Below are 16,703 nucleotides of genomic sequence, written 5' to 3' on the forward strand. Positions count from 1 at the left end.
TCATCTGTTCATTTGGATTCTTATGTATGCATATTCTGAAGCATATTCAGGCAACTTTTCAGAGAATTTCTGTGAGTAGGTATGTGTATATGAATGCCTATATGTCTGTCTGTCTATATGAATGTATGCATGCATGTATTATGCAACTTTGCATCATATCTATGTGTGGCATAAGAACAAATGCATTTCAGTAGTTGACAGTTGTGTGTAGATGCAAAATGAGCACAATGTTTCATGTTCTTTGTTCCACCTACCAATGCTATTCCCATGAGATTGGCTATCTCAGGAAACATGAGACTAGGCTGATAATCATGTTGATCCTCTTGTATCCTCTTGCCGCTGCCGCCAGGATCAAATTAAGTATTTAATTGGCTACTACTCCAAGAAGGTGACCAGGAGCAAGAGCAGAGATTGGGATATAATGTGAATAAATAAAAATAAATAAAATAACAAAAAGAAGGGAAAAAAGACCTCCAATTGTCAGATAATACAAGTCATCATCCATTAAAAATAAAACTATAAAATAATCTATGTCACCTGAAGGAATCATGTGCTGTACTCTTTAAACTACATGAAGTTTAAACCTGAAAACCTGAAAATTGTATCTGATCCATTATTGATCATGAGATCCTGAGAGAAGAGCACAAGAATCTCAGCTATGCAGCATGGCCTGTCCTGTAACTCACAAGACTGGTGGTGATGTCTGCAGCACAGGGCAGAGACATGTGACACTATGATGCCTGTGGTTTCCCTGAACAACAACCCAGGTGTATAAAAGGCCCTTGGCAGATGGTGACACCCAGACTCAAGGAACTACTGCCTGTCTTCCTCGGAACATTCCACTCCTGACACTATGTGCTACTACGGCAGCTACTACGGAGGCCTGGGCTATGGCTATGGTGGCCTAGGCTGTGGCTATGGCTGTGGCTATGGCTGTAGCTATGGTGGCTATGGTTATGGCTGCTGCCGCCCACTGTGCTGTAGAAGGTACTGGTCCTGTGGCTTTTACTGAGGAGATTTAGCAGCTGCTCACTCCAACTTTCTTCACTTCAGATGCTCTTAAACTTCTTCATCAATTCCAATCTTAATTTATATTATCGGAAGAATAATACATGAAACACAACATGCCCAGCCAATTCTTCTTCTTTCATTTGACTGCATGATATTTGCAGCAAAAAGCTCTTTATTGTCATCATTAATACCTTGTAAAATGTGACCTACTTGTATTCTCCCTCATTCTGTGAATATATACATATGCTTTAAATAAAGTATTTCCTTAAATATAATTTTTATTGTTTTTCTAAGTTTGTGATACATGTTTATGAATTTATAGCTGCTTGGTTGTAAATGTGTGGTGGTTTGAGGACAGATGTGACAGCATTAAATGATAAGGATGGAGAGCAAAAGAGGGGAGAAAGGAAACTTTCTCTTAAATATTCTCTTATTGGTAGACATTTTCATTGTCTTTATATTTCTGCCATTGTGATGTCACTATGAATTTGGGGGTGCAGATATTTATCAGAGGTCAAATCCTTTTGTCTCAACTCTAATGTGGAGAACTAACAGAAGCAGTTCTCTGAATATTTTCCGATATCTCAGTACCTTCTATAAAGAGAGTTACCATACACATTATCATTGTGTACAGACATCCTTTTACTTCACATGTTCTCTAACACCAACTCCTTCTGATGTTGATTTTATTAATAACTATACAGAACAATCTCATTGTGACTTTGACTTATAATTTTGAAAGTTAACCATTGGTAATATGTAGATTTCCTTCCTTTTTAATTAATCATTGTATTTATTTACATTCGAAATTTTCCCCTTCCTGGTCCCCCTTCCCAGAGTTCCTCACCCCATCCCCCTCCTCTTCACCCCTGAAAATGTACAGCCCCCTGGTATTCCCCTTCCCTAGGGCATCAGGTCTCTACAGGACTAGGCACATCCTCTCCCACTGGGCCCAGACAATTCTGTCCGTTCTCTGCTACAAATGTGCCTGGGGCCACCGACCAGCCAATGTATGGTTTTTGGTTGGTGGTTTAGTCTGATAACTCCCAGGGGTCCAGGTTAGTTCACACTGTTGGTCTTCCTATGGGATTGCCATCCCATTTAGTTCTATCAATCCTTCTCTTAAATGGGTCTCTGACCTCCATCCAATGGTTAGCTCTCTGACCTCTGTCCAATGGTTAGCTCTAATTAGCTTCATCTGTTTCAGTCAGCTGCTGGTAGAACCTCTCAGATGACAGCCATGCTAGACTTCTGTCTGCAAGCACAATATAGCAATGGTAATAAAGGCAGGCTTTGGTGCTCGATCATAGGATGATCCCAAGTCAGGCTGGTCAGCCATTCCTTCTGTCTATGCTCCGTTTTGTCCCTGCATTTATTTTACACAGGAACAATTCTGGGTCAAAAAATTTGAAGGTGGGTTAGTGGCCCCATTCCTCCACTGGGGACCCTGTCCAACTACTGGAGGTGAACTGTTTAGGCTCCATTTCCCATTTTTGTGCATTTTGGCTAAGGTTACCTACATTGAGCCCTAAACACTCTCACATCCCAGGTCTCTGGGACTTTCTAAAGGGTCCCCTACACCTTACCTCCCCATCCCCCAACACTGAAAGCTGCATATTTCCATCCATTCTTGTGGCCATCTGAGATTTTCTCATGGCTCCCCCCCATACCTCATCCTGTCCCCCTTTCCCCTCTTCATCTCCCCTCTTACCCAGGTCCCTTCCTCTCTCTGCCTCCTGTGATTATATTTTTTCCTCCCTCTAAGTGGGATTGAAGCACCCTCACTAGGGCCTTTCCTCTTGTTAAAATTCTTACAGTCTGGGGGTTGTATCATAAGTATTCTATAGTTCTTGGCTAATATTCATTTATTAGTGAGTACATACAATGCATGTCCTTTTGTTTCTGGGTTACCTTGCTCAGGATATTTTATAGTTTCATCCATTTGCCTGCAAATTCATGATGTCCTTATATTTAATAGCTAAATAGTATTCCATTGTGTAAATGAACCATATTTTCTATATCAATTCTTCAGGGGAGGATATCTGGGTAGCTTCCAGTTTCTGGGTATTACAGATAAGGCTGCTATGACTGTAGTGGAACATGTGTTTTTGTGGTATAGTGGAGCATCTTTTGAGTTCATGCCCAGGAGTGGCATAGCTGAATCTTCAGGTAGAACTATTTCCAGTTTTCTGAAAAACCACCATTGATTTCTAGAGTGGTTGCACAAGATTGCAGTCCCACCAGCAATGGAAGAGTATTCTTCTTTCTCCATGTCCTGGCCAGCTTGTGCTGTCACTTGAGTTTTTGAGCTTAGCCAATCTGATTGCTGTAAGGTGGAACTCAGTGTCATTTTAATTGGCATTTCCCTGATGACTAAGGATGTTGTACATTTCTTTACTTGCTTCTCTGCCATTCCTCTGTTGAGAATTCTCTGTATAGTTCTATAGCCTATTTTTAATTGGGTTTTTAGTTTTGGGGGGTCTAACTTCTTGAGTTCTTTATATATTTTGGTGAAAATTCTTTATTTTAGTAACAATTCTCTTTGTGGTGTACAGTTGTAGATATTTCCCATAAATATTGGTTTTTGACTTTATATTCCTTATTTAAAATATTGTTTGCATTGTCTTATTTTGTAGAACTATTTAGATGGGTACTAACATACTCGTATTTCCTTTCTAATGTTTGAGCTTTTTAATCCAAATAACATCATTGACGAGAGTAAGCTAAGAATCATTTCCACTGTGTATTCCTTTACTTATTTGTTCTTATAGAACCTTACAGAATGCATTTGGATAAAATTCATATGTTTCATATTCTCTTCTCAGACTCACCTAGTATATGCCAACTTTGTATCCTCTTTGATATAACAATACCAGTCAGTAGCTTTGAAAACTGGTCTACTTAAAAGAATACTTGTAGTAGGATTTCCCCTTAAGGTCTATTTACAGGTTCTTGTTCCAGTAATGGGACTGAGGTTGAGTTACATCTGTCATCCAAGCTCAAATTCAATCACAAAGGTTCTTCCCAGTTCATTACTGTTTCTTTTTAAGGTATCACATATATTAACAGTTTAAATATTTTTTAGCTCACAGAGTTCATAGGTGTTAAAAATGATCCTCTAAGAGTGTGCACACTACTATTCAGCACTACAAAAACTATGCAACAAGGTAAAGCTTTGAGGTCAGGATAAGCTTGAGTTCCCCATGTTCTATATCTTCATCAACAAAGTCTTATAGTCTTTTTCTAGAAGTAAACAATAGCATGGCAAGAACCTATAATAGTTAGAGGTTTATTGGCCCACTGGTCAAGAACTGTATCGTTTGCCCACTATAGGATAAGTTCATTTTGAATATTTGCTTTGATGTCAGTACCATCAGTATATGTGCTTGCCTATATACACAAATGTCTCTAAATCCTACTGTACCTGCTTATCCATGATCATTGCTGCTCTATTCAAGAGATCCTTTAAGCAGAGACAGCCTATGTGTCCTCCTACAAATAAATGCACATTAAAACTGTGTTACGTTTACAAAATTGAGCATAGCATAACTAATAGAAAAAGTGAAATTGTGAATGAATTTAAAACAGTGCTTTAATTGAGAACAAAAAGTCAAATGTCACCGATTTCGTGGCTGTGAGCTAGGAATCTTCACATATGTGGTCCCTTCAGAATACCCTATATAACATTAATAGAAGTTTTGTGGATTGGAATTTATGTTTATCCTTTTCATTTAACATTTTATATTTGATTTCAAATACAAGCATTTTCCTGTAGCTGTACATGCAACTAATCTGCTATATAATGATCACAACTATACCATTGACAATATTTGTGGTTCAAAAGAATTTCAAGTTGGACATTCTAAAATCAGAGCAAAATATCCTTATAAAGTTGTCCAACAGGTATGTTTATCATGAGGTCACCTCATTTACATAGATTATTCTCTGGGTCAATTTTCCTGACTAAATGCTTAACTACAAGTATTTTATTGCATGTAACATATATTTTGGTAAATTTATGAAAAGTTCAAAGTGTAAATCTTTTCTCTTTCATTTTTCTAACTTCACACTAATTTTATTTCTATTTTTCATTAATTATTTTTATTCACTTAATATTTCAATTGCATCTCCCACCTATCCCCCAGATCCCCCTTGTCACATGACTTCTCCCTTTTCCCATATCCCTCTCCTCTTCTCCTCTGAGAAGAGGCCTCCAATTGATATCAACCACCCTGGCACATCAAGTCACTGCAGGAGTTGGGACATCTTCTCCCACTGAGGCCAAACAAGGTGGTCCAGTTTGAGGAACAAGATTCTCATGCAGGCGACAAAGTCAGGGAGAGTCCTCATTCCAATTGTTGGGGGATCCATATGAAGACCAAGCTGCATATCTGCTACATATGTAGGGGTATCTAATCCAGTCCATGCTTGTTCTTTTGTTGGTGGATCAATCTCTGGTAGACCCCAAAGGTCCAGGTTAGTTGACAGTGTTGGTCTTCCTATAGAGTCCCATTCACCTTTGGGTCTCTCAATCCTTCCCCCAACTCTTCCACAAGAATCCCTAAATTTGTCTGTTTGCTGTAGCTACTGAGTGGATCCTCTCAAAGAACAGTTATGCTAGGCTCCTGTCTGCAAGCATAACAGTATCATTAGTAGTATCAGGGATTGATTCTTGTCCATGCCCATAGTCTCAAGTTGGGTCAGTCATTGGTTGACCATTCCCTCAATCTCTATTCCATCTTTGTCCCCGAATATCTTATACTGGGACACATTTTGTATCAAAGGTTGAGGGTGGATCAATGTCCTATCCCTCAACTGGGAATCCTGCCTGGCTACAGGAGGTGTGTTGTTCAGGGTTCATATCTCCCACTGCTATGAGTGTCAGCTACAGTCATCACCAAAGGCTCCCTGGAGCACCACCCCCAATACAGATCTCTGACACGTCCTAAAAATGTCAGCCCATCCCCTCCCCCACTCACTACCTCCCTCTGATTTCTTTGTCTCTCCTGCTCTCCCTACACCTGATCCTCCTGGTTTGCTCCCTTCACCATCCCCTCTCCCACCCAGTCCAGTCCCTCCCTCAACCTATGATGTCTATTTCATTTTTCCTTCTGAGTGAGAGTAAAGCACCCTGCCTCGGGTACTCCTTGTTATTTGGGTTCTTTGAGTCTGTGTTCAGTTGAAAGCTCAAAGTTTAAATCTTTCAAATATGTTTGTTCACCTTTCTTACCAAAACTACTTTAATCAGCTACAAACTGAGATGAGGTGCAGGTGACTTCTTTGGACTCTCTTAAGGAGTCTACACATTTATCTTTGCATTTCTTTTTTAAAAGGCAATGCTGGAAATTTCATCTCAACATTCATGATTGGAGTATTTATATTCTGTAGCATATTCTAGCAATATTCCATAGGATTTGCATGTGTGTACACAATAGAATGTGTATATGGCTGTCTCCATATATATGGATAGGTAAGGAGGTAGGTATGTAGGTAGGTATGCAATTTTGTTTCATGTCTGTTTATGGTGTAAACACAAATGTATTTTAGTGGATGATGGATGTGTGTAGATGCCAAGTGAGTACATTGTGTCATGTCCTTTCTTCTATGAATCAATTCTGTTCCCATGAGATTGGCTCTGTCATGGAATGTGGACAATCCTTTTCTATCCTACCCTCATAAAATTGGGGTGAAGGAAGATGAATATGCTCAGATTTTTTTCATATGGGTCTGGGGATTTTTTTTTAGCTAATCCTCATGCTTGCAAAGCAAGCCATCATCTCATCTACTTGACCATTATTTAAACTCTTAAAGTTATGTGTCTAAGGTTTCTCTGAAGATCTAACTTGTCCACAATTAAATAGGAAGTATACAACCTTTAACTTGATTTTCCCACTCAAGCATAATACCCTCCAAATTTCACATACAAGCCCTTCACATGACATTCAAAAGGAAACACATAATACATATAGATTGTCTATAAATGGTCTTAAATGTTCTGATGATTTTTAAAAGGAAGATGTAATACAACAAAATACTTAGGAACAAATCCAATCTCATCAACATAAAATGACAAATACCCAAAAGAAAAGAAAGTAAACATAGCCAATAATTAGCTTATCATTCATGAGAAAGACTCAAAAAGTTTAATCCTTACAAGATGATGCATTTAAAATAACACAACATGTTTTGTTGGGTGATGAAATTCAACATATGTAAAAAAGAACACTACATAATGATCTATATCACCTGAGGGAATTATGTGCTGTGTTCTACATACTCCATGACCTGGAGACCTGAAAACTATACCAGATCCTTTATTTGACCATGAGATCCTGAGAGAAGAGCACAAGAATCTCAGCTATGCAGCATGGCCTGTCCTGTAACTCAAAAGACTGGTGATGCTGTCTGCAGCACAGGGCAGAGACATGTGACACTATGATGCCTGTGGTTTCCCTGAACAACAACCCAGGTGTATAAAAGGCTCTTGGCAGATGGTGACACCCAGACTCAGGGAACCTACTTCTTGTCTTCCTCTGAACACTCCACTCCTGACACCATGTGCTACTACGGCAGCTACTATGGAGGCCTGGGCTATGGCTATGGTGGCCTAGGCTGTGGCTATGGCTGTGGCTATGGCTGTGGCTATGGTGGCTATGGTTATGGCTGCTGCCGTCCACTGTGCTGTAGAAGGTACTGGTCCTGTGGCTTCTACTGAGAAGATTCAGCAGCTGCTCACCCCAACTTTCTTCATTTCAGATGTCATTAAATATCTTCATAAATCCTAACCTTAATTTATAATCTCTGAGGAAGAATGCCTGAAACACAACATAGCCACCCAATTTCTCTTCTTTTAATCTGACTGCAGGAATATCTTCAGCAAAGCTCTTCATTCTCATCATAGTGCCTTATGTAATGATCTGTTTGCATTCTTTCCCACTCTGTGAAGATATGCATATACTTTAAAATAAAGTATTTATTTAAAAATAACTTTTTCTAATTGTTTTACTAAATTTAAAGAGGTATATTTCTGAATTTATAGCTGTTTGGTTGTAAATGTGTGATGGTTTTAGGACAAACATGACAATACAAAAATGGAGAAGGAAAGGGAGCAAGAGAGTAGAGAGAAGAAAATGTTCTATTTAAATTTTCTTCCACTGGTAGACATTTTTATTGTTTTTATATTTCTACTACTCTGACATCACAATGAATTTAGCAGTTCAGATCCTCTTGAAAACCAAATCTTTTTGTCTGCAACTTAAATTTGGAGAACTAATACAAGAGAGGTCTTTAAGGACTTTGCAATCTCCACAGTTCCACCTATGAATGCCACTATACACAATCTCCTCTGTAAAGGCTTTACTTTATTTAACATGTTCTCTAACACCCTTTTTCCTTCTAATAAACATTTCATTAATAGCTGTAAGGAACAATATCACTGTGACTTTAACTTACAGTTTTGAAAATTCATCTTTGGCCATCTGTAGATTTTCTTTAGAAAAATGATGATTCTATAAATATTTTAATGTCAATTTTCTTCATGATTTTTGTATATATTTCACATGACCTTTATTTAACTTTCTGTTCTTTTGATAGAATAGTTTATGTATTATGTGGTTAGGCAGAACCATTTAGATGAGTAAAATCCAACCATTCTTTTTTTTTTATTGTTATTTGAGTTTTTAATTTGAATCCAATTATTTATAAAAATGTGAGTAAACTTTTATATTATGTATTTTTCTTAGTTATTAGAAAATTTCATGTAATATATTTAGATAAAATTTATATATTTTCCCTTCTCTTCTCAAAAGAACCCACTATATAATAATAATAATAATAATAATAATAATAATAATAATAATAATAACTCTGTGTTATTTCCATCCTTTTTTGTCTCTGAAACTCATCCAGTCCAATTTATAATGGCTATGTTCTCTACAAGGGGTAGCCATCTCCTAAGAGCATACTTGACCTACACAGAACCACACCTAAGAAAACTGACTCTTTACTCCTAACAGCTACCAAATGCCAACAGCTCTTTAGCTAAGAGTAAGAATTTATGCACACCTCTTGAAACCATGAAGAATAATTTCTGGCTTAAGCTTGCATAAACCTTATGTGAGCTGACACCACTCTGTGAGTTCATATATGCAGCTGCCCACTGTGTCTGAACAACACTGTGTCCTGTACTCATTAGTTGTTCTCTCAAGTAGAGCTGAGAATACAACACCCTTAATCTGGGCACTTCAACCTCTGTGATAACCTCCATCTCCTGCAGCAAAGCATGCCTGTGCTCAAAGTTGAATGGTTCACTAATCTAAGGAAAACTTTAGAGAGACCATTTTGTATATTGTATGGATGCCTCACCTGTCAATTAAAAAGCCCAGGATTTATGAATTAGGTAGGACATAGAGGTGGAACATGAGGGGGAGAAAGAATTCTGGGAGAGAAGGAGGCAGGGAGAGGAGCCAGAAAAGAGGCAAGGATACAGACACATGGACACATGGTCTGAAATAAGCCACATGGCAAAATGTAGGTTAAAACAAATGGGTATCTTTGAGGAAATACTGGAACAAAAAGTGGGACAGAGACTGAAGGAAAGGCTAGTCAGAGACTGCCCTACCTGGGGATCCATCCCATATGCATCCACCAAACCCAGTCACTATTGCTGATGCCAAGAAGTGCTTGCTGACAGGAGGATGATATGGATGTCTCCTAAGAAACTCTGCCAGAGCCCTACAGATACAGGAACCTTTCAGCCAACCATCAGACTAATCATAGGGACCCCAATGGAAGAAATACAGAAAGAACAGAAGGAGCTAAAAGGGTAGCAGAGGAAGACATTGTCTGGCATCAATAGGAGGAGAAGCCCTTGGCCCTGTGAAAGCTCATTTACCCAGTGTAGAAGAATGCCAGGGTGTTGAGGTGGGGGTCGGTAGGTGGGTGGGGAGCATCCTTACAGAAGCAGAAGGAGGAGGAATGGGAGGGGAAACTATCGAAGGGATTAACATTTGAAATGTAAATATATAAAATATCCAATAAAAATTAAAAATGGGTATTTTAGTTATGATCTAGTCATTTTAGAGCCTAACTATATGGCTACAGTATTTGTAAATATAATTTGCACTTTAGCCTTATCTCTGACAGCACATGGGACTGGGGAACAGAACTGCATCCTAACTTCAACTGATAACAATATCCTTAGAAGTTTTTCTAAAATCTCTCTATTTATCAGAATACAAGTAGTAGGCTTTCACTTAGGTCTATTTGCAGGTCCCTGTTCAAATTTGTCTTCAGGCTAGGTTACATCTGTCTTGTGAACTTAAATTCGATCAGAAAGGGGTACAACACTCTAAGCTGTCCATGTTTCAGGTAGTGCTCTGTACATGTATTAACGGTACAGTCATTTTTTTTTAGCTCACAGAGTTCATAGGTAGTTAAAACTGATCATGTATTTTTATCTTCCAATAGTGAGCATACTACAATTGAGCACTATGAAAGCTACACAATGGGGGTGAAGCTTCGGGGTTAGAACAACGTTGAGTTCCCCATGTTCTGTGACTCAACTGTGACTTCGTCTGTCAACATCTTCACTAATAGACACTTGAAGTCAAATCTCAGAGAATAAACAATAGCTTTGGCAATAGCTTGTAATATTTAGAGGTCACTTGCTTAAATTTCCAAAAGGGGTAACACATTCTTGGCCCTGGAATTTTTGTTCGTTAGCCTGCTGTGTCTATTTTTAGTATGGCTGCTCCTGTGTAGTGTTGTTACTCTATATTAAATATACATGGAAGCTTCTACAGTGACAAGAAGACTTCCATACCACACTAAATGCTCCCAATTTTATCTTTGTTCACATTTCTATAAATAAAACTGTGTTTGTGCCAGACATAATGGTGCACATCTTTAATTCCAACACCAAGGAGGTAGAAGTAGGAGGAGCTCTGTGAGTTTGAGGCCAGCCTATTCTACAGGGCTAGTTCCAAGACATTTGGGGCTGTATTAGACAGAGAAACCCTGTCTCAAAAAAAAAAGAAAGAAAGAAAAATAAGATAGACATGTAGAGAGAAAAAAGAAAAAGGAAAGGACCAGTGTTATTTAGATAATGATCACTGATATCATTTGTGTATCTATGAACCCAAAGAATTTCAGATAGGACCACCAAAATCAGAAGGAAATCATTTAATGAAATTGTCCAAAATCTATATTTACAATGAAGTCATCTTATTTCCATAGACATAACTCTATTACAGACTCCAACCTAAAATGCTAAGCCACAAAATGCTTTACTTCGTTCAAGTCATTTTTTGGCAAATTTGTCAAAATTTCAAAGTTGAAAATCTTCCATTGAAGTTTTTCACCTTTCATACCAATACTCTGTTCATCTGCTAGACAACAAAAAACAGTTTATGTGACTGGCATGATATTTTTCAGAGAGTACATAAAATTTAGTTCTTCGTTGGTTTGTTTGTTTCTGTTTTGTTTTTGTTTTTGAGGGCAATATACTGGGGATGCCATCTAAAGTTTTGCATGTTATATATGCATATACTGGAGCATATTTTGGCAATTGTCCATAGGATTTCTGGAAATAGGTGTGTGTATGGGCATGTGTTTCATATGTGTATGTGCATGGGCATATGTATGTATGTATGGGTCATGTTCTTTTCATGATCTACTTACTTTATCCTCATGAGATTGTCTATAACAGGGAACAGTTTGCTAGGTTGACAATAAGTCACAGTAATCCTCTGTATTCTACCATGTAGCACAGACATGTGCAATGTAAATGCACACAATATTTTACTTGGGTTCCAGTGATTTTTTAAACTATGTCTGCCTGCTTCTACCACAAGTACTCTTATTCACTGACCCATTTCCAGCAGGGGTGTTGGACAAACTTGTAAAGTTTTATATTCATCATTTCTCTGCAAAGCTAACTTGACCAGAGTTGAACCAGAAGATTATTAATACTTACTTTGGTTCAACCACTCAACCACAATGCCTTTAACAGTGACACCTACAAGACCTTCACAAAGGTAATCACATAGCACATACAGTTTATGCATAGAAATGGTCTTATATTTACTGTTGATTTTTAAAAGAAAGATGCCATAAAACAAAGTGCTTAGGAATAAATTGAAATACATTAACACAAGATGGCAACTACCCACCAAGGAACAAATAACACAACCAATAATCAGCATATTGTTCATGAGAATGATTCAAGCGTCAACGCTCAAGATATAATTCACTTAAAATTACAAAATAATCTGACCCAGGTCTCGCAATATTTCATTAATTACACATCAAATCACTGAAGTTATATTCAGTTAATCACCCTTTGACAAATCAGCTCCTTTTCAACAGTTCTTTGTTCAAAAAGAAAATACCCAAAAGTAAGGCAAGCCATCAGTTTGGTCATAGACAACCCTTTAGCCTTGAGAAAGTACATGGTAAAAGTAGCTTTTATTCACCTGATGTAAATGTTGTCTTACTACTGAATAGGCTCACCCTTTTTAGTTCTTTCAGAACACAGGCTGGCTGGTTCAACTCAGCTGTTCTGGATCAAAGTCCTCTCCATGATCACTGGCTCAAACTGGTTTCTCTCTGGTTCTCGCTGAATTGCTCTGCTTGGCCTCAAACTAATTCTGGCAATTTCTTCTCATCTTCTGGCACCTTCTTATTCTCTGGCTTCAGCTGCTTCTAATGACCTGCACTGCACTACATGAACTCAACTCCATTGCACTGTACTCCTGCACTGACTCCCAACTGCCTACACAGAACTCAACTCCACTCAACTAAACTGACTGAATTGACTCCCAGATGACTGACTGCTCCCTTTGTAATGCTCTGCCATTTTCTATGGTCACAATAAATGCTTGGAAATTTGCTACTATACCCATAGTTTCCACAAACTTAAGGTATAATAATGGTGTCAGAAAATATCTAATGCCTATAGCAAAGTTTTGATCACTTTGCTGTAACCTGTCAACTTGATGTAGCCAGAAATGTGTTTTAAACATGTGCCATCTTATTACTTTGTTTTATTACTATGAAATTGTTCCCTTGTCGGAGTAGGATATTTAAGGAAACATCCACCTGTGTACTTAAGCCATGCTCTTTCGTGTTTACTCCAGAATAAACCATCATTTATTCATTTGAAACAACAAAATAAGGGGAAAATAAACAAGTTCATTTCATTGGGGTAAAACCACAGCATATATAAAAGTAAAGTAACTATGTAATGATTAATATCATCTGAGAGAACCATGAGCTGTACTCTATAAATTACATGAAGAATAACCTGGAGACATGAAAATTGTACCAGATCCTTTATTTGACCATGAGATCCTGAGAGAAGAGCACAAGAATCTCAGCTATGTAGCATTGTGTGCCCAGTAAATCACAACACATGTGATGTTGTTTGCAGCACAGGGCAGAGACATGTGACACTATGATGCCTGTGGTTTCCCTGAACAACAACTCAGGTGTATAAAAGGCCCTTGGCAGATGGTGACACCCAAACTCAAGGAAACTACTGCCTGTCTTCCTCTGAACACTCAACTCCTGACACTATGTGCTACTACGGCAGCTACTATGGAGGCCTGGGCTATGGCTATGGTGGCCTAGGCTGTGGCTATGGCTGTGGCTATGGCTGTGGCTATGGTAGCTATGGTTATGGCTGCTGCCGTCCACTGTGCTGTAGAAGGTACTGGTCCTGTGGCTTCTACTGAGGAGTCAGCAGCTGCTCACTCCAAATTTCTTCATTCCAGATGTTCTTAAATATCTTCATAAATTCCTGCCTTAATTTAAAATCTCTGAGGAATAATAGGAGAAACATAACATGCCCAATGCATTCTTCCTCTTTACTCTGATTACATGAATATTTGTAACAAAGCTCTTTCTTCTCATCATAATGACTTGTGAAATGTGGTCTGCTTGTATTCTTTCCCATGCCTCCTGCACTTGCTTTAAATAAAGAAATTTGTTGAAAACAATTTTTTCTCATTTTTTTAGTAAATGTGAGATGTATGTTTCTCTTTTTATTGGATATTTTCTTTACTTACATTTCAAATGTCATCCCCTTTCCCAATGTCCCTTAGGAAACCCCTACTATCCTGTCTCCCCCTGCTTCTATGAGGGTGCTTTTCCACACACCACCCACGCCCTCCCGCCTCTCTACTCTGGCATTCCCCTACACTGGGGCATCAAGCCTTCACAGGACCAATGGCTTCTCCTCCCATTGATGCCTGACAAGTCCATCCTCTGCTACATATGTAGCTGGAGCCATGGGTCCCTCCATGTGTACTTTTGGGTTGGTGTTTTAGTCCCTGGGAGCTCTGGGGGTATCTGGTTGGGTGATATTGTTGTTCTTCCTCCTCCATTGGGGTTCCCAATGGAGATGTATGTTTCTGAATTCATATTGGATTGATTGTACATGTTAGATTTTTTTGTGCACAAATGTAAAGATATTAAAGAAGGAAAAAAAAGGGAACAAAAGTTCAGTTAAGGTACCTACATTCTCAAGAATGGATAGCTATCTCCTGAGGTTTAGTTTAAATACCCAGGGCCATACCTCAAAGAAATTGATGGTCTATCTCCTAATAGGTATCAAATGGCAACAGACCCTTATCAAAAGGTAGGTGTGTGGTCCCATCTCCTGATATCATGTTGGAATTTACCTGCCTTGTGCTTGCACAGGTCTTATGCATTTTGCCTAGTCTCTGTGAGTTCATAAGGCCAGCTCCCTGCTGTGTCTGCAAAACAGTTTCCTTGTAGTCATCTGCTGTTTCCTCAAGTAGAGTTGAGAATACCATACCCCTTTTTGGTGCATTTTGTCCAGTTTGAGATCTCTGTGATGATCATAATACACTCCAAATTGTTATGCCTCTGCTCAAAGTTGAAAGGCTCTCTAATCTAAAGATATAAAAAAAATACCCTTAAAAGTTTTCCTTAAAAAAAAAAATCCAGGGCTATTTACCAGAACACTAGTAGTAGGATCTCCTTTAGGGTCTATTTGCAGGATCTTGTCCAAATAATGGTTGTTGGGGACCGGGACCAGACTGCTGGACTGGGCAAAGCTGGAGCCCTGCCTTGAGCAGATTCCTGAGAAGGGCTTAACCTTTTCAAAGAAAGAACATGTCCCCGGAAGACTGTTGCCTCATTGTCTAAGGAGAATATCTTGCGGTTTAATGATTCACCTTATGTGTCCTTGGGCACTTCCCAGTACTCCCCCTTCCGCCCCCCGGCCCCGCCCTAAGCTTCAGTTCCTGCTTCAATTCCTGCTTCAGAGCTTTAAATGCTGTACACTCCTCTCAAAAAACAGACCTTGACAAGGACACTGCTTGGTCTCTCTCCTCTTTCTCGCCCATTCTCCCGCAGGTATGTATCCCCCTCGACCCCCATGAATAACTGGGTCCCCGCTGGCGGGGGCAAATGGTACTATGTTGGGTTACATCAGTCTTATGAACTTATTAGATTCAATCACAAAGGGGTAGTTAACTCCCAAACTCCTCATGTTCCTATTACAGCTGTGCACATGTATTAACAGTCTAGTTATTTCTTTTAGCTCACTGAATTCACAGGTAGTTAAAAATGAACATGTATTTTACCTTCTATTTGTATGCATACTACCATTCAGTACAATGATAGCTACACAATGAGGGTGAAGCTATGAGGTCAGGACAGGCTTGAGCTTTCCACATTCTCTGGCTCAACTAAGTCTTCATCAAGAGGGTGTTTTGGTCTGATTATGGAAGTAAACACTAGTATTGATCATAGCCTGTAATATTTGTAGGTCTATGAGACCTTATTGGTCAAAAATTCCTAAAGAGGTAACCTACTCTTGGAATGTGACTTTTATTTCTTAACCTGTGGTGTCTTCTGTGGGTGTTATTGCCTAATTCAGGGTATGTCTATTTTAATACAAATATTCAATATGTATAGGAATATGAATATATTTATATCAAATTCCAATGATCAGTGCATCTATTTTTAATGTCAATACCATGGTGTTTGTCAACCTAGCTTCATAAAAATCAATATATTAGTAAGAGCCCATGTGCATGTGCACAGAATATGTATATGGGCACTTCTACAAGGGCAAGATTTCCATGCAACTTTCATGTAAGGTTGTTAGTGTTAATTATTCCTCCTTTCCTCATTCTCATCAAGCAACCTACTGAACCCTTCCTGCTCCATCATAACTTTAACCCCTTGACACCACTATATTCTTTCTCAAGCCCACTCAGAGCCTGTCCCTCTTGGGCACATGCAAATGGCCCCTTACTAATAATGTTGACAACTACAACTCTACAGTAGTAAGCAACATGGTACTGACATTAAAAATGTGTGCACTGATTATACGGAATCTGATGAAATATATGAACTATCTGCCATATGAATGTACCACAGAGAAATAACTGCAGACTTAAGAGCAACAGCATGCAAATGTGACCTCATGATACTAGAAAGTTCTGCAGAGTAATACACACCCATCATTCAAGGAGGGAGGGGGTAAATACAGCAGGAAGCTTTAGCTTCTACACATCAAATAACAGTTAGCATTTAGAACTCAAAGATCTAAAATCAAGAAAACATATGACTCAGAATATTAAATAGTTTGTCACTGAAAAGGTTTCTCTCAAATGATGAAATATAAATGATAGAGGAACCTATTAAAATTCTTTCAG

General features: G+C 38.6%; 3 protein-coding genes across 3 annotated transcripts; all 3 read left to right on the forward strand.

Moving 5' to 3' along the window:
• The first annotated feature begins 853 nt into the window (after positions 1-853).
• On the forward strand, positions 854-1,012 carry LOC116894426 (keratin-associated protein 20-2-like). The gene has a single exon (XM_032896131.1). The coding sequence runs from the start codon at positions 854-856 to the stop codon at positions 1,010-1,012; it is 159 nt and encodes a 52-aa protein (XP_032752022.1).
• A 6,555-nt stretch (positions 1,013-7,567) lies between these two features.
• Positions 7,568-7,726, forward strand: LOC116894427 (keratin-associated protein 20-2-like). Its single transcript, XM_032896132.1, has one exon. It carries the CDS (start codon positions 7,568-7,570, stop codon positions 7,724-7,726), a length of 159 nt encoding a protein of 52 aa, XP_032752023.1.
• A 5,860-nt stretch (positions 7,727-13,586) lies between these two features.
• On the forward strand, positions 13,587-13,745 carry LOC116894428 (keratin-associated protein 20-2-like). Its single transcript, XM_032896133.1, has one exon. It carries the CDS (start codon positions 13,587-13,589, stop codon positions 13,743-13,745), a length of 159 nt encoding a protein of 52 aa, XP_032752024.1.
• The last annotated feature ends 2,958 nt before the right edge of the window (positions 13,746-16,703 follow it).

The sequence above is a fragment of the Rattus rattus genome, chromosome 2 (assembly GCF_011064425.1).
Source record: "Rattus rattus isolate New Zealand chromosome 2, Rrattus_CSIRO_v1, whole genome shotgun sequence".
NCBI classification, from domain to species: Eukaryota; Metazoa; Chordata; class Mammalia; order Rodentia; family Muridae; genus Rattus; species Rattus rattus.